The sequence below is a fragment of the Mya arenaria genome, chromosome 4 (genome assembly GCF_026914265.1).
Source record: "Mya arenaria isolate MELC-2E11 chromosome 4, ASM2691426v1".
Classification (NCBI taxonomy): Eukaryota; Metazoa; Mollusca; class Bivalvia; order Myida; family Myidae; genus Mya; species Mya arenaria.
In genome coordinates, this window is record NC_069125.1 from 6,103,387 (window position 1) to 6,122,268 (window position 18,882).

Here is an 18,882-nt window from a genome sequence, read left to right on the forward strand (position 1 = left end):
TATCAAAGGGCTATGAATGTAAGTATCCTTGAGCAGTTTTGTACGTTTTTTTTAAAAAATGTTTGTTTTTTAATTTATCTTTGGAATTCTTAAATCATTTTTGTTAGCTAAATGTTTAGACAGCGTGTTCATATTTGTACATGTATTCATGTATATGTTACATATTTTTATATGTACTTATGTATATGTTACATATTTTTATATGTACTTATGTACATTATTTATGTATATGATATGAGTATAAAATCTTTAATTTGATTGTTATATCTTAGAAAAATATTAGACTTAAAATTTTGTTTAAAAATGATGTATTTTGGTACGTTACCTATTTCTAACATATATGTATCAGCTTGTTTATATTTTATTGTGTATATGTTTGGCAGTATAGTTGTCTATACTTATTAATTAGAAAGGCTTTAAAGTACACCTTTTTTCCTTTACAGCACTAAACATTCTGGATGGGTAAAGTACCTGAAGGGGCATGAAAACCAAATCAGCATTGACTCAGCTTTGAGTAGTTATCATCTGTGCTCACACTACAAGTACAAACGCATGGGAACAGACCAAACTTCAAATGTTGAAGAGTGAAGAATTATTGTGAAAAAATCTTAATGTTAGAATACCAATGACAAAATAAGACAGATAGACATCAAATTACTCACAGAGATTGTTTACATGTTAAAATATTAAAAAGACATTAGTTGAGAACTTTCACTCTGACATTTTTGGAGGGGCATTACCGCCCACTAAGTGTTCTTGTTTCTTTAGTTTAAAAGTACACTCATTGTTTTAAACTCTATTTCTGAGTTAGAATCATAATTAAAATCATTTATTTGAAAAAGTACATTTTATGAATAAGTCCATTTAAGCTTTATAAATTTTTACAAGAAAAAGATTGATTTTTAAGTATTTTATTAGCTAGAAAAATGTATAGTTACATGACATTATGTATATTCACTTCAAAACTGGACGGTAAACTACCATAAATTGTCTTCTAAATTGTTCAATAGACATCATAGATAATATTTAAAATGATTTCAGCAACTTGCCTTATATTTCACTATTTTTTATGAATTTTGTAAAACTGCTATATATTTTCAAACATCGAAATACTGCTCTGTTCCGAAGACTCACAATATCAATCAAAATGATTTTTATCCATGTGTATCAATAATTTGTTCGTTTGAACTTAAGTTTTCTGCTAACTGAAGTATTATTTTACCAGAAACTGTTGTGTTTATTTCATTATCTCTGATATGCAATAAAAAAATCAAATATAGACAAAATATCTTCTTGTCGCTCTTTGTAGCCCATGGAGTTTGGGGGTGCTTGTAATGAAACATAAATAACTTTTTTAATTCACGGTAAAAAATCTTCAAACTTTGGATAAAAGTCCCATAGTGTACCATGATTATAACTATGTTGTCGGTTAAAGCTTTTATAAAAGTGTGTATTACGCGGCTAATACCTTAAGGTGACACTTATGGCCTAATCTTTACATGCTGTACAACAATCCTAGATGAAAGTTAGGGATTTTACTCAAATGGTATAGGGGCAGTATCGGCAAAAGGATTCCGGGCAGACATACAGGAGCAAATTAATATGCCCTACCCGATATACTTTATTTGAGCTTTATTGTAAAGACAACTGAACACAGATATATGAATCATTCTCAAGTCTGATAGATATCTGTCCTTTTATAGGTCATGAGAATGTCCCCTGGTGATGCATGAACCCACAACCTCTTGGGTGAGAGGCAGAAACAATTAAACCACTTTAATCCCCCTTCCCCCACCCTTTTTAGAGTTGCATCACAAAAACTATTGCAAACCTACCTGACCAATATAAACCAACAGTGGGTATTTGTTGGCAGCCCAGAACTTGGGTAGTTCCGTGGCCTGTGGGTATTTGACACATCCCACCTCAATGGTGATCTCAAAACAGCTGGTATGAACATAATTGTAGTCCTGCATACCTCCTGAAAAAAAACAACATATTTTTTAATTTCGCATATATATACAGTCAGTTCTTAAGTTTAAAAATATTTTTTTAAGCTTAATTGTGAATTCTTTAAGATGGAATGACTCACACTGGAGAGGTAGAAATCATTACCTAGTGTCACTTTGCAGTGTTTTTTTTTCTGACCAATTTAGCCGCAAAATTCAGCCTAATTCCTTAAACATACCTTGTCTCCAAAGATACATATAAATTTCCCAATTTTAGCTAATATGAGTTTTTTTTTCTTGCCCCATTACCATAATAGTATAAATACAAACCTTCAAGGGAATATGAGTCTTTTTTATGTGTATGCAGTATCTTATATCTGGTCTTAAATACCGTGCCTTGAATCGCTCAAAAATTATAATAGTATTCTATGATGGTACATTTCGGACCACGAGGTGGTTAAGCACCCATACAGGGTGTAAATCAAAATGTAATAATCTAATTGAGAAAATAACCACTGACCTGAGACGCTGTACCAGTGAGCTCCGTTTGTGATGCCATCTTGGAAATACTCGTTGGAGATGTTCGGACATGGGTGACCATCGTGCATTGTGGAATGGGCCTGGGGAAATGGAAGATCAATTATTATTGGCTGATAAATATCTTGCAATATTATACCTTGTAAACATAAATGTGTCCCTTCTTTGTATATATAAAGTTGATCGGTCCGTATATCACTGTATTTTGATAAAAATCCAGTTTTATGACAGCGGTCCATATCATATATTTGGACGGTCCGGACCTCGCCAAAATGTAATATGGACCGCTGACATCATACAACTGGTAAGTGTGGCTTGCTTTTTTCACACCGGCAAAAATTGTCGCAAGCTATGTTCAATAAAACATATCGAAAGTGCTTCAAAATTATTGAAATGTAATATACACACCACTTCACGCCATATGGCATTATAAGGACCTGTCAGTCAGCTTTCGAACGCCTCGGTCAATATACACCTTCGGAGGCTGACAGGCCGGTCCTTTTAATGTCATATAACCTTCAGTGGTGTGCAATATTTATTAATTATAATTCCATTAATGATGATAATGGAAATGTGTTGAAATTGAATTTGACAGCTTGAGCATGTTTGAGGTACAACAGTGGTCGATAATTAGCACCGGTCTGCAAGTCGGGTAGTAGTAAATTCTTTCCCCCACTCAAATTCTGGATTTCATATATGACACATACAGGATAAACAAATATAATGAATACAAGAATTGTAAGAATAGAGAACTTGTTCATTCAAAGGTCTAATTTCAATGACTGTCACATTATCATCAAAAGTGTATAAAGAAAGAGCATTTAAATATATACATGTAGTATGTAAAGAAATTCAAATATATATATATTAAGTGCCATCTTTAGTTAGTAAACATGTACAGTACACTCCACGCGGAACTACCACTTTCCTCGGTGACTCGGAGGCGTTTTTAATTTATCGCGGATTTCCGCCGAGTACGCAACCTTTTTCCTCGCTAAATTTCGCCGAGTTGCACCGAGTTAATCGTTTTCTATGGAGGGTTTTATTGCCGGTAGCGCCGGTGATCGTATCGATTTATTGACCTAATCGCAGAACTCGGCGTTTTGTGCATAGCTACTACAGTACATTGCTCTGTTAAAACAGTATTAAATAATTATTTTTTTCAAAGTACAGTCAGTTTCTTTTGTAACGTGCCGGGGCCAACTTTCAAATGGTTATATATAAGATTTTCCTCTTTGGCTACTTTGCCAAATAATTTGCACTAATGATTATTTAAAATGATTGGATCGTGAAAATAATTATCGTTCAATCAATGATAAATCAACAAAGATTGGAATATTTACAGTTTTCATAGACGCACATATTAAATTATCTAACTTTTCCTATATCCCTAGCTTTTCACTTAAAAACTGTACTTAATAGTATTATGTCAATGTATGGTAAGGACTTTTTAGTTTACTTTCATTACTTCTATTGTTAAGGAGGCGCTTTTCTATTTAATACTCTCTGGTTCACAGTTTATACCATACTTATATCTATATTAATATAGATAGTTCGGTATAAACCCCTAGGGAATTAACATGTATATTTGCCGCTAGGACAAATAGTGTTTAACCCCTATTAGAGACAATAAATATAGTACACCTTGTCTTATCAAGTTGTTGCTCTCGCAGAAGCCAGCACAAGAATGAATAAAACCCGCTGGTTTGCTGTATTTATACCCACGATATCACGTGACCACATTGGACGGTCCTAACCAGTTGGAATAGTCCATTTTCAACGTTAAGTCTTTTTCATAGGGGGTTTCGCCTTATATTTTCATATTTTCAGAAAACAACATTATTATAATAAATCGCTGTTCGCATCATGATTATTATTATTCAACCATCACATTTCAATTTACGACCATGTTGTATCAATAGCTGTTGTTTTTATTGAGTAATTCACTCTCTAAACTAGTTTATACCCCGTATCAAAAGTTAAGCATTAAGCGCATATTAAAGATATCCAAATAGTAATCCAAATAATAGTTGTTAATGAATATTTACTATTTACTATTCCCTCTTGTTCTTTTAAAGAATACTTGCTACAGAAATATATTACTTTTATAACAATTGAAAAACAGCGGTTTTCTAACTATTCAAACAAAAGTGAAAGTTTACAATTGCAAAAATATATACCTTACTGTAAAAGCAGCAGACAACAGTTTAACAATGTATCGCTCGGCCCAAATTTGCTACACTTTTTAAAAACAATTGTATACATGCATTGAAATGAATAACACATTCTATCGGCTTCAGATCAAACAGTCTCACTGTGTGACGTCACATAACTCACAGTTTTACCCACGAGGATCTCATGGAGAGCATGTATATTGTTATGCAGGATTAATGTGTCTGAGTGGTGTTTTCGAATGTAACTTAAGTATTGCATTTCCAACTTTATTTCATCACATTAATTAGTTACCTATAAATCATTGAATGTGTTGTCTTTAATTGATGATTCAATAAGTATAACTGTACATAATTGCTTCTTACAGTCTACAAGTGTGGCACACGTTTTAAAGTTTATTGGCAGATCGTTTTACAAAAATGTCATGTCTTTGTTTTCTTAATCCCATGATTGCCCTTGCTGTTTATTTAATTCTCCAATAAATATTTCACACTTTCTCTTTCTACATGCAATACATTATTTACTAATTAACTTGTCAACAGTTGCGTATACGGTTAGGTAGATAATCTTAGTCTGTGAAACTTGGTAAGTGTGAAAGTTATGATTGATGTCCTTTGGATGTCCGAAAATTAGGTACGCGAAATAAATTATTTTTATAAATAATTACGGGTGTAGCAAAAAATATCAAATAAATTAAACAAAATTAGATACAGTGGGAGATTCTTATCGGTTTTCCTCCGAGTTTCGCGGTGTTTTTACCTCCGAGTAACGCGGCGATTGTAAATATACGGTCCACTGATCAGCCTCGGTGGGTGAACGAGTAAAAACGCCGAGGAAAGAGGATTATGATCAATTGGATGTCGTGTCCGCGATGACCAAAATCCGCCGAGGAAAACGGAAAGTGGTAGTTCCGCGTGGAGTGTACTGTACTACTGTTTGCAAATGAATTTAGCAATGCTCACTCTTCAATTGGTTGATAAAATTATGTTCAAAAAGTCATTTTGCAACAACAGTCAATTTTTAAAGCCCAAAACTGCATTTCAAAGAGATTCATTTGTAACTGAGCCTACCAGTGTGAGTATAATTTAAAGCTATATTGTAGTTGGTCGGTTGATGTAAAATGAATGCAGGCTGAACATGTATTGATGCTTTGTGGGGAAATGTGCCTGCCTCTTTAAAAGTCCACAGTGATAAGTCAATGTATATGCAGTCAATTTCCTTTGATGAGGGAAGGTAATAGCCAGCCCATAAATCTTGCTCTTGAAATGAACTTGGATTAGGGCAGACTTAAAACCTTGATTTTGTTTATTTTCAAAAAGAAGTATTAGAACAGAAAACATATCTCAATATTATTTTTATTATATTCATACATATCAGACTAAATAAAGTCTATAAGAGTTGAATTTTAGTCTAAGTAATTTCCAGAATTTCAAAAAATATGATTTTTAATAATAACTGAACATCATTCTGAAATCTAAAAAAAAAATTTCTATTCTAACTTACCAAAGAGTAGGCTTCAGACAGCTGAATAAACGTAGTATCATCTGGCGACTTGCTGAAACTGGCTGTACCCTTTAAACCGTCGTCAAATGGATAATTTGCAACAAGGGAACCTCCGTGTAGGTTAGCAGACAACACAAACGGATATTCCTCGAGCCATTTCATGACAGCTAGGGTTTCCTTCTCTTGATGTGAGTTTATTTGGGTCGTCTCATAAAGGTCGGGGAAGTTGCGATTCAGATCAATGCTATGTGCGTTCGCTCGGCCTGCAGTTCCCCAAACATCACCTAGTTGAAAAATATAATAGGCTTGAATAATAATTAACACGAGCGCCATTAAAAAAATATGTAAACCTTCATTTTTAATTTATCAAGATTTTGACTTCTTTTTATTATATTTGGCGAGGATATTTACTAACATTTTCTTTTAAAGAAACTGCAATTACAATTAACAAAATGCTGTATGTTTTGAATAATTATTTTCTATTTAATTAAAAAAAGAGTAGAAATGAATAGTATACATTGCACATACATGTATATCCAATGTGAAATGTAATTTTGATGCAATAAAATCTATCATGGGCATTTTTTTTTAGAAATAAACTGTACTTTACATTACATTACACCTCATTGCCGAATACATACACATCTAATGTGCATAAACAAGAGCACCACCAATGCAAGTCTGTTTTTCTCATTCAGCTAAGGGGCATCACTTAACAAACATTTCAGCCAGAGTGACGGGCCATGCCAAGCACACACATATTTCCCGATGGACACGTGTGTACTCTGTTTCATGTGAATATCTTACGCCGTTTTGAGCTATGTCCTGATTAAAGTTATTGGACTACTTTGCCACAGCTATTAAAATGACACCAAAACTACAGCAATACCTTGATGAATTAATATTGTTCTTCAGAAATTAGACAAACTTTTACATATATTTTCTTACCAAGAACGCCCTTAGCGTATCCATCAGGGTTCATTGTAGGCATGATGTGTATTCTCGTGTGGTTAACAAGACCGGCGATGAACTCATTACTCGCGTAGTTCTTACACAGAAGATCGATCAGCATAATCAACATCTCGCGGCCAACAACCTCATTTCCATGCATGTTCCCGATGTATTTGAATTCCGGCTCACCTGCAAAATAAAGCAAATCATGGAGTATGTATTTTCTTTGTTAATGTCACAAGAACATAAAGTTAGTCTGTTTAAATAAAAAATGATCAAGTAAAGAATATTTCTCTGACATAAAAAGAAAGTAGCAGATTTTTCACTTTGTTGAGCAAATAATTCAGAAAGTAGAAGATTTTTCTCTTTGTTGAGCAAATAATTCAGAAAGTAGAAGATTTTTCACTTTGTTGAGCAAATAATTCAGAAAGTAGAAGATTTTTCTCTTTGTTGAGCAAATAATTCAGAAAGTAGAAGATTTTTCTCTTTGTTGAGCAAATAATTCAGAAAGTAGAAGATTTTTCTCTTTGTTGAGCAAATAATTCAGAAAGTAGAAGATTTTTCTCTTTGTTGAGCAAATAATTCAGAAAGTAGCAGATTTTTCACTTTGTTGAGCAAATAATTTAGAAAGTAGAAGATTTTTCTCTTTGTTGAGCAAATAATTCAGAAAGTAGAAGATTTTTCTCTTTGTTGAGCAAATAATTCACATTGGCCAGAAGCAGCACATCCAAGGTCTTCTAAATAATGAAATCAGAATTTGTTTGGAAATTCTTTGGTAGACCTAAGTAAGTGCAAACACTTAATATCATTGAAAAGTGAACAAAAATACGTTAATTGTAGTTTTATTCTTGTACAATAACAGGTTATTCTAAACAACAATGCTTGTGTAATATGTGTATGATTGAAGTTATTTAGTGTTGTTACTTTCGACCAATATATATATATATATATATATATATATATATATATATATATATGTATATATATATATTGTTAACAATAACAACTGAACACTTCCGAATGTGTTTAAATGAGCTCAACGAAGAAAATTGGCAGAAATTAAAGGAAAGCAAATGACGAGAGAAGAAAGAAAAACAACTCACCAATAGAATTGATGACCAAATACAATCCATTAACAGGGATTTCAGACCCAACAAATAAATTTTTGATTATATTAGATCATTGGAACATAGCTAGCTATTAACATAGAAATTATTAGAAATTAATATTTAGTTAAACCATACCAGTTGATTACAATTAATTAGGAAATAATGCCATACCCAGCTCATGTTTGCCAGGATTGTCCGAGATCTCGAGAACCCATAGAGTCCGCCCCTCGACGGAGCTGCCGATATCATATAGCCGTGTAATGTGTGGGAACTCTTCACTGTAATGGTGAAGGAGATACTCTAGCTCCTGCTGATTGTGATGCTTGAAGGCTGCAGGTTCTGTGAATGTCATAGTTTCACGATGGGCAGAGTCTCGTAAACGGTTGATCTGGCTGACCAGCATGTCAAGGGTGTATACTGCATTGGAAGCTGTGGGCTTGCTGAAATTAGTTTAGCTAAAATAAACTTCAAGTCTTAAGAAATGAACATATAATGGGATTTGAGGGCTAATTGAAATGAAAATATTATTGTAAGTTGAGAATCAGTAATGTAAGTGTCTAACTGTAAATTTGGGAGTTAAGTAATATCTCAAACCAATGTGTCTTTTTTAATATCTGAGTTCAAAGACTGATTACCAAAAAGAGACTAGGTGGAACCTTTTTAAATTAAAAAGCCAAGTTTGACTATTACACATACTTATTATATCTGCTAGAATGCAATAGCTAAGAAAAGGGTTGATATGGGCTCTTTTTACTCCACTTATCTTCACGAAATTTACTCATGTTACAAAAATGACACTGGATGGAACACTTGTACACTTATAAGACCATAATGATGTTAAAAAAAAATCTGTCCACAAGAGGACTTTGAGCATTTTACAGTTCAACCTTTCATCACAAAACATACCTGTCCGCTAGCTTCTTCATCTCCACTTTGACAGTGAAGCCATCACCCATTGGCACTCGAATTTCTTCACTCTCATAATTTTCATACCTAAAAAAAGCAAACATTTTTAATAAGATCAACTAGAGCTGTCACAGGAGTGACGAATACCCCCAAATGCCGCCTGGACACAGGAATGGCAAACCATTCCTTTGAAAAGAGGCCATAACTCCAAGGTTACTGCACACTGCATCTTCTTTTATCATGCATGTATTGTTTTATTTAAATCTGTTGAGTAATTTAGAAGTTACACTGCTCACAAGAAAAACTAGCCTTTCATGAGTAATCGTCCGGAAACCATTTTTCTATTTTTAGTAACAGTGACCTTGACCCCACCAGCCCCAATATCGAGCTTGACCTGTATCTTCTGATGTTACACCTGTGTACCAAATTTTTTTTCAATCTGTCAAGCCTTTCATGAGTTATCATCCGGAAACCGTTTTTCTATTTTTAGTAACAGTGACCTTGGCCCCACCAGCCCAAATATCGAACTTGACCTGTATCTTCTGATGTTACACCTGTGTACAAAATTTTTTCAAATCTGTCTAGCCTTTCATGAGTTATCGTCCGGAAACCATGAAAACCGACAGACCGACCGACAGACAGACCGACCGACAAGCTCACTCCTATATACCCCCTCAAACTTCGTTTGTGGGGGTATAATTAAGATCAATATGTCCAGTACCTACATAGTTTATTATTCACAGGGATGTGATTGACCTGGCAGCTGAAGGGCTGAAACCATTCTAGCAAGGGGTCTGGTGGCCATTTCAGGCCTCCATTAGGGAGAAGCACCCTGCCACGAAGCAAAACTGGCTTTTAGAAGCTCTTTTGAAGCTCTCCTTGCTTCAAATTTGAATTTCATGAGCCAATACTACATCAAATGAAGTAATAACCAACAGCAATCACATCCCTGAAGTATATTGCTTTAATACAGCATCTTACTCTGGTAATGATCATGTCAAAAAGCTAACAGTTAGTGATATAAACAAGATGAAGCAAAAAGCTCAGTGGAAGAGTCTGCTTCTGACTAGGATGATGGATCTGATATCAGGAGTTCTTAAAAGAGCAAAATAACATCAAAGATCCGTGGTTCTAAGTAAAAATGTTCAGGTTATTGTCATTAACTTTTTATAAGACTGTTGACCATGACCTTGACCTTTGACCTACTGACCTCATAATCAAAAGGAGTCATCTGCTGGTAGGTGGCAACCTATCACTGAGAGTTCATGAAAACAGATCTAACAGTCCTTAAGTTATTGTACAGACAAGTTTTCATAAGGCTGTTGTCCAATTGTGGCCTTTAACCTATTAACCTCGAAAGCAATAGGCTATCCTAGATCACAAGATATGAAAAAATGCGCAGCTGAGTGTATAACGGTTGTCTGTTCTTATTTTCAGTCAAACCCATAACTCAATAAGTAGCAGGGATAATTCTAGTAAGCGATTTCCGCGATTTCTCGCATAAAAATCGCTGAAATCGCATAAATGTGATATATTCTCGCACTTGATCGCAGTTTGTGTATGTTGTGCCTTTTTCCCCTTTTGTTGATTAACAAAATAAAGCATCGTAGTCGCGGATGGCTTCTCGTTTATGTTCTTTGAATTACTGTCGAATTGTCTCCCCTACTTTGAATGCATTTGTCTTTTCAAATATTTTGATCGATATTGTCCACACACTTGTTTTCAAGCATTTTTGCGACCCGGAATAATTTTGTTTTTGCGGGTTACCACTGCATTTTAAAGGCGTCTACAATATCGGAAGCGTCAAAATGTCAAATCAGAAAACGTTGTTTGCATTCCTTGAAATAAAGCCTCTGGATCAAAATAATTTAACAACTTCAGATGAAAACAACAATGGAAAGCCTTCATCTCCCCCAAAAAAAGTCAAGCACCTTTCAGCAAACATGGTTAAATCCTATTTTTTGCTCAAGTATGATGAGAATGAATGTTCATGTTGTCTGAACTGTTAAAAAGTGTTCCCTTCAAACAAGTGTATATATTATATCTATTTATCTATATATTGTAAATTTGCTAATATATTGATATTCATGCATATATTGTTATGCATTGTTTTATCACTGCGTTATCCATGTTTTATAAAAAATCTCACTGAAATTAAAATTCTCTCACCAATTTTGGACAAGTGGGAGCAATTCTCTCACTGAAAATCTGACATAGAATTATCCCTGAAGTAGTCATTATACATTATACATGTGTGTATCGAATCTAGCAACATGTGTATCAAGTCGTGGCCAAAGTTTAAGTTTTGGCACAAAAACTCATTTAAACCAAAAAAATGTGACCCTAAATATGAAATTCAAATACAGAAACTGCTACCTACCCCTCTTTGACCACTTGGAATCTGTACTGTCCCTCCACAAGCAATCTCCAGAAGTAGCCATGTTTGTCTGCGGTAATATTATGGTTGATGTTAACCACAGAGATGACTGCACCAGGAATAGCCTCCCCTGTTTCTGCATCCACCACTTGTCCATTAATGCCTGTGTGAATCTGAAATACACAGACGGTAACATCATTATTAGGACTGAGTCTCATATCAAATTATACACAGATATATAAGGTTATGTTGATATATCGCATCGGAAATTTATGTATCTGTCAAAATATTGATCAAATAAAAGCTTGAATTAATTTTTTCTTTGTTTATTTTGTGTCATTTTCATCCATGGTCACAACCATATTGGTTTTCAAAAATGTAGTGTCGTACTGATGTTTTACAGAATGATACTGCTGGCGCTTTTATCACTTGATACGTTTATGTAAATAAAAGTTTACTGAACCTCAGCTTAGGAACTACACAACACAGTTACACTAGTGCATTTAAAAGTCAGAAGTGATTTGGTTTTTTAACTTTTAATCCCTATTCATTGGTTAATATTTATTTACAAAACCTGTCTGACTTCAATCAAAATGGTGAAAATTAAATTACTAAAAGTTGTTACAAACAAGTACATGTACTACAACACCCAAACATAACATGTTTAAACATAAAAGGGGGCATAACTCTGATCAAATTTGACATTTATAATGAAACAAATACAGTAACCAAGAGACATTTCTATCAGATTATACATGTACATATACTTAAAAAAAAGTTATTACCACTTATTTAATTCTTTTTTTATTATTTGCCAAGACTTACCTGCTCCATGTAGGCCAAGAGGGCATTTTTTGTTATTGTTCCATTCAGTTGCTAGCTCATTACGATGAGGATATTTGCAGCAGGATAGTTCCACAGTGATCTCAAAACAGTTGCTGTGAATATAGTTGTAATCCTGCATCCCACCTAAATAGTAGTGAATAAGTTTTATTAGAATATATGTATTAGATCAATAATTTCTAAAAAAAGTAATAACTGATACAGATGTTTGCATGTTTATTTATAGTTTTGCAGAAATAGTAAGTAGTATTTGTTAACATGCAAACCATAATCAGTAAACAAATGAAATAATCTAATGCAATTCAATTTAACCAAGAACAAACTGTGTATTCGCTAATGGTATGCTGACTAACTTTATAAACAAATATATTTAGTAACTAAATGTAGATGTAAAAATTACCCTTATGCACCTAGGCAAAAGGCCAGATAAGATCTCCCAGCCAATAGCCAACTTACTGATAAGCAGTTCTTATTTGTATAGGCCCTTTTTAGGAATATTGGAAAAGTGCAAATTTATATACCATTATGACCTCCTGATCAATTTTACTCACAATAATGGTGGCCAATCTTTTCTTAAGAAAAACATTACAACATATTATTACAGATAATTAAATTCTCTTATGAATGGTTTCAATGAATGATAAAATATTAAATTATCTGAATTCAACTGTAAATGCAAAAAAAAAATTGAAGATGGACTGTAGCATAACTTGTGCTGGAATTGATTAAATCTTTACTTTTATTAGTTTTAAGACTTTAGAAAATTTCCATTCTTGGCCTCCTGCTATTTGAGTCACAGTGAAAATTATACCTATTACTTGCAGTATAAATAAACACCTTCTAATTTTATTCGGCCATATTTCCAACAAAAATTCTATACCCATAATACTTTACTTTTATAAACATCAGGAATATTGTTTGCAAAAAAAAGTTGCAAATTGAAATATTAAAATGTCTCATTTGAAATGCTGTCAATACGTTTACATCCAGTAGTCTATAAGACTCGGCCACATGTAGTATTGGACAGAGCTGCCAAAACTCATTTACATGAGCTAAAGGGATATAGGTATATTAATTTTTCCTAATGTATTTTAACTAATACCTGTCATCGAAATAAGGTTTTTGGATGAGCAAGTAGGAAATTAGTCAATATTAATAAAGTATATAAAATTGTTAAACTAGCCCGGCTTTATAAAATCAAGACATTGAGCATGTCTGGAAAGCATTTTGACTGTTCAGGGCTATGGGGCTTGCTCTAATTTCAACTGTTGTTATATCCTGAGAGCATCATTCCTGATTTGAACGTTAATGAGATATAATACTGTACCTGGCACATCGTACCAATCAGCACCATTTGTAATTCCATCATGAAATGCATCACCACACCTTTTCCCAGGTTTATGCATGGTAAGATGATTGAAGGAGTATGTTTTTGCCAGATTCTGAAACACAGCATCATCTGGAGCAGCACTATAATCTGTAAGAGAAATATTGTAATGTGTTCTCAAAAATCTCATTAAATCTTCATGTAGGTAAAATTTACTTTCATACATAAATTACAAATTTTCAAGTACAATGTCAACACATTTTTACACAGATATATAATTAGGAAAAAAGTATTTCTAAAGCTGGAGAAAAAAAATATGTCAAATAATAAACAGATACAAATTTTCAAGTACAATGTCCACACATTTTTACACAGATATATTTTTAAATAGGAAAAAAGTATTTCTAAAGCTGGAGAAAAAAATATGTCAAATAATACACAGATTGGTCCAAAACCATACATGTTACAAAAGTCAGAAGAATAGATCTATAAAAAACCTAGTATTTATTTGAACTTGCCTGATTGATGATTTGGAGAGTCATCCCATGGATATGAGGCAACAACAGAACCACCATGCAGATTGGCTGACAGTATAAAATTAGTCCCTTCAATCCAATCAATGAGAGTCTGTGTTTCTGGTTGAATATTCTTGCCCGAAAATTGGTCAAATTGATCCGGGAAGTTTCGATTCAAGTCTATATTGTTTGCATTTGCTCTCCCTGTAACACCATCACACTGTCCCTCAACAGCCCTCTCAAATCCATCAGGATTCATAGATGGCATGATAAAGATGTCAACACTATTAACTAACTTTGTAACCCTTTCGTCTTTGTTGTAATTTTCCAACAGATATTGGATAAGGTATATCAGCACTTGTCGGCTTATCACCTCATTACCATGCATGTTTCCAACATATTTGAATTTAGGTTCACCAACTTCCTCTGTACTGACATTATCGGATATCTCAATGGCCCATAAATCTCTATTCTGAACACTTTTACCAATCGAATGAAGCTTTGCAATTTGAGGATGCAAAGATACCATGTTTTGCATGAAGGATGTCAGTCGAGTATAATTGTAATAAAAACTAGTGTCTATATCTCTCTCAATCCGTAAACTTGAAACTGCAACACATTTTCCCCAAAACGCCAAGTAAAACATGAAAACAAACATTTTGTAGCTAACATACGTGTAAATTTGTTTACATGCAGACATATTTCGTGACTTCCGTGTTGTATTTGACGAGTTATTACTTTTTAATTTGTATTGGTGGGTTCTCTTTGCCAAAATACTAACCAGTCAACAAGTCAACCGAATCACAACTGAACGAAAATTGTATGTGAAGGTTACAGATAAGTCGATCTCATTAAAATCAGATTCCCAATACATGTTTTAAGGACTATATCTACAATGACTAGTTTTATTCATCATAATTTAATATAAATAAGACGAAATTACATTTCGAGTAAGTTTGCAAAAAATGAATAAAACAACAAACCAACAGCAGCATATATAAACTTGACAAAGGGTTACATGCGCAACGGACTATATATTGTACGGTGCAATCGGACTTGTAGTCACTGCATGTATGAAAATCTGAGGGCTTGTTCTTTTACCTTTTCAAGTTTCTTGGTCTGCACCTCGCAACAAAAATGCCAAATTAACGTACAGAAATTAAAGTTTGAAAGTTAATTAAGTAGTATATGTTTAATTTGCAAAGTCTACACAAGTTGTGGCCATTTAGCTGTCTTGAGGCGTTCTTGCAAATATTTGATATATGTACACCAAATTCCAATTTAAAACTTATTGTGGCACCTAAAAGGTAAACATTGTCATCAGTTTCGATATTTACATAATTCAGGTTAAGAGTGATATTTAGGTCCTTATTTTTTTTTTTTCAACTGACAATGGCTTGGAATCTTTCAGGGTTCGCCTTCATTTGATTATCTAAGAACCTTAATAACTATTTTATATGCAGTTATTGAGTTATTGCACTAAAGTGACGCAGTGTATGAATTTATTACTATAATAATCCAAAGTATAAACGGATTTTGTATGTTTGTGTAGCTGTATGAGGGGGTTTTGTCTTCTGCATGATTATATACAGACCGCTTTGATGTATAAAGTCAAATATATCAATTATAAATAAATTTTACAGCCTTCGATAGGTCCTTATGGAACTCCATTGACTATGATTTGAGCGCGCGCGTATACAAAAATCAAAAGAGTTTTTACACAAGTGCTCATGTGTAAGTAGTTGAACGTGAAGGCATTTTTTTTAAAGAAGTGGTAAATAGCCTCTTCTATGCGGTTGTGGTGTTGATGATGTTCCGATGTCGTCAACAACCGATATAATAATAACACGTAGTGAAGCGGTTGATATGTTCATACTTAACATCCCCGATGGTATAGCACAAGAGCCGGCGTACAGGCTAGTGTATGTAAGACATGACTAATCCAAATAAAAGTGATGACTGGCACGTTGGCATTATCATGGTAAAGTACAAGGTAAACGAGCAAGAAATTGAAAACACCTTTAAAGATAAACCAAGGTACCATTAGTGGCACTTTTTAAAAACGTGAATTAAGATTCGTTGATTCTGACAACAATGGACAAACATTATTGGTTAACTCTGGCCTATCAGTCGTTGACAACAAAACAATAACGAAATAACAGAACATGCAACAGAAAAATATCATCTTGTCTTAGCAGATTTTAAAGCAAGATGTGACCGAAATTTTACAGGGGGTACACGATACTAAGCTACATGGCGTGATCAGTCTTCCAAGAAACCACTCATGCACTGATTAAAAACATAAAAGCCATGCAATGTTTAAATGGAAGATAAACCGACCTATGTCTCTGTTTATAATTTGGATTTTAATAAAACGACTTTATAACTACACTATTTACAGAAAAAACGAACCAAACTTGAAAGTTATATCCTGGGTAATTAAAAAAACGTTTCAAGAAGTAAATAAATCATTACAGGTCATTGTTTTGGAATTTGTAAATGATATTTCTTCTATTAAAAGGATGTGTCGACGGTGACTATTCATTACACATTGTCCATGAAGCCCAGTATTTTAAACATTAGTTCTCAGACTTTCTGCCCATTTCGGATAAAATATATGTAAGACATGCATGTCGTGGGGAAGCTTCTTCTTACTGGTCTCGAAAATTACGCCAGTCATTTGCGATTACTACAGTGAGGAGCTTGGACGATCTTGTAAACAGTGCCGAGGGCGTCCTTCATGTTATGGTGGGATTCGGACCTAATTATCTGTTTCATTTAGGTGTTCATAAGCCTCATATAAGAACAACAATTTTGCTCCGTTCAAAAATCTAATGCTGTCGTGGAATGTTAAAGAGTATAGGTGCGCAGGTTGCGTCAAAGTAATTGAATATCTTCTCAACTGTAAATGTCCATTCCATGGTGTTACCGGTTTCTTCTTTCAACATAACCTTAATTTGAGTTGTTTTTCGGACGGGTGGGAACTCGCGCGTTTGGAGTGCCCATGCCGCTGGTTTACTTTATAATGAACAATTATTATGCCCCCATCGAAAAAGAGGGGTATATTGCTTTGCACATGTCGGTCGGTCGGTCGGTAGACCAAAGCTTGTCCGAGTGATAACTCAACAATTCCCGGACGTATGGTCATCAAACATGACATGAAGGTTCGGTCTGACCAGTAGATGACCACTATTGATTTAAGGGCTCATCGGGTCAAAGGTCAAGGTCACAGTGACCTTTATTGGTATAATAATTTTAAAGTTTGTCCGAGTGATAACTCAACAATGCCTAGACCTATGGTCATCGAACTTGATATGAAAGTTTGGCCTGACCCGTAGATGACTGCTATAGTTTTTTGGGGTCATACGGTCAAAGGACAATGTCACAGTGACATTGAATGGTAAACGGTTGTCAGAGTGATAACTCAGCAATGCCTGCACCCATGGCCCTCATTCTTGACTTGGAAGTTGGGCCTGACCAGTAGATGACCCCTATTGTTTTGGGGGGTGATCGGGCCAAAGGTCAATGTCACAGTGACCTTGAATAGTAAAAGGTTGTCCGTGTGATAACTCGGCAATGCCTGCACCCATGGCCCTCATACTTAATTTGGAGGTTTGGCCTGACCAGTAGATGACCCCTATTGTTTTGGGGGGTCATCGGGTCAAAGGTCAACGTCACAGTGACCTTGAATGGTTAAAGGTTGCCCGAGTGATAGCTCGACAATGCCTGCACCCATGGCCCTCAAACTTGACATGGAGGTAGAGTCTGACCAGTGGATGACCCCTATTGATTTTAGGGGTCAAAGGTGGTCAAGGTCACAGTGACCTTGAAAGCAAACTCGACAATTCCTGGACCTATGGTCATCAATCTTGACATTCAGGTTGGGCATCACCAGTAGATAACCCCTCTTGACTTTGGGGATCATCGGGCCATGGTCAAGGTCACAGTAACCTTTAAGGCAATATAGTTAACAAATCTTCTCCCAGTGATACATCAACAATGCCTGAACCTATGATCATCAAACTTGACATGGAAGTTGGGCCTGACTAGTAGATGACCCTTATTGATTTAAGGATGCATCGGTCAAAGGTCAAGTTCACAGTGACCTTGAATTCGAAAATGTTTCAAGTGGTAACTCGACAACGCCTGCACCAATAGTCCTCAAACTTGACTTGGAGTTGCGTCTGACCTGTAGATGATCCCTTATGATTTTAGGGGTCACCGGGTCAAAGGTTAAAGTCACAGTGATCTTGAACGAAAAAAAGCTTATCTGTGTGATAACTTGTCAATGCCTGCATCCATGGCCCTCAAACTTGACATTTAGATTTTTGGTGACCAGCTGATGACTCCTTTTGATTTTGAGGTCATAAAGTCAAAGGTCATGGTCATAACACATAACACATATCCTCACACTTTGATTGGTCATAATCTTAAAACTGCCTCAACGTCATCCAATGTCAGGGACAATTCAGCTGTCATTTCGGTCCACGCATATTTCATTCAATTGTCCATATAATCCTGACAACATGGCGCTCGGGGGGGGGGGGGGGGGGGGCATAATGTTTGACAAACATCTCTTGTTTTTAATGTGTTTATTTTGAATCTGTCTTGCCGTGTCATTTTATTCCACTTATTGGCTGTTATACATCTGTTGTTCATAAACTTAATGTCAAACAAAGGTTGGCTAAAATCGCTC

The 18,882-nt window shown here is 34.8% G+C and overlaps 1 protein-coding gene across 1 annotated transcript in view; it reads right to left on the reverse strand.

Annotated features, from left to right (window-relative positions):
- Nucleotides 1–14,963, reverse strand: part of LOC128231174 (carboxypeptidase D-like) — a 36,515-nt gene extending 21,552 nt beyond the window's left edge. The window contains 11 exon segments of the mRNA XM_052943656.1: nt 1,836–1,978; nt 2,467–2,566; nt 6,159–6,442; nt 7,107–7,298; nt 8,390–8,658; nt 9,125–9,211; nt 11,505–11,674; nt 12,327–12,350; nt 12,352–12,470; nt 13,672–13,821; nt 14,190–14,963. Coding sequence (XP_052799616.1) covers nt 1,836–1,978; nt 2,467–2,566; nt 6,159–6,442; nt 7,107–7,298; nt 8,390–8,658; nt 9,125–9,211; nt 11,505–11,674; nt 12,327–12,350; nt 12,352–12,470; nt 13,672–13,821; nt 14,190–14,886 — 2,235 coding nt within the window. The 5' untranslated portion in view covers nt 14,887–14,963.
- Between the last annotated feature and the right edge of the window lie 3,919 nt (nt 14,964–18,882).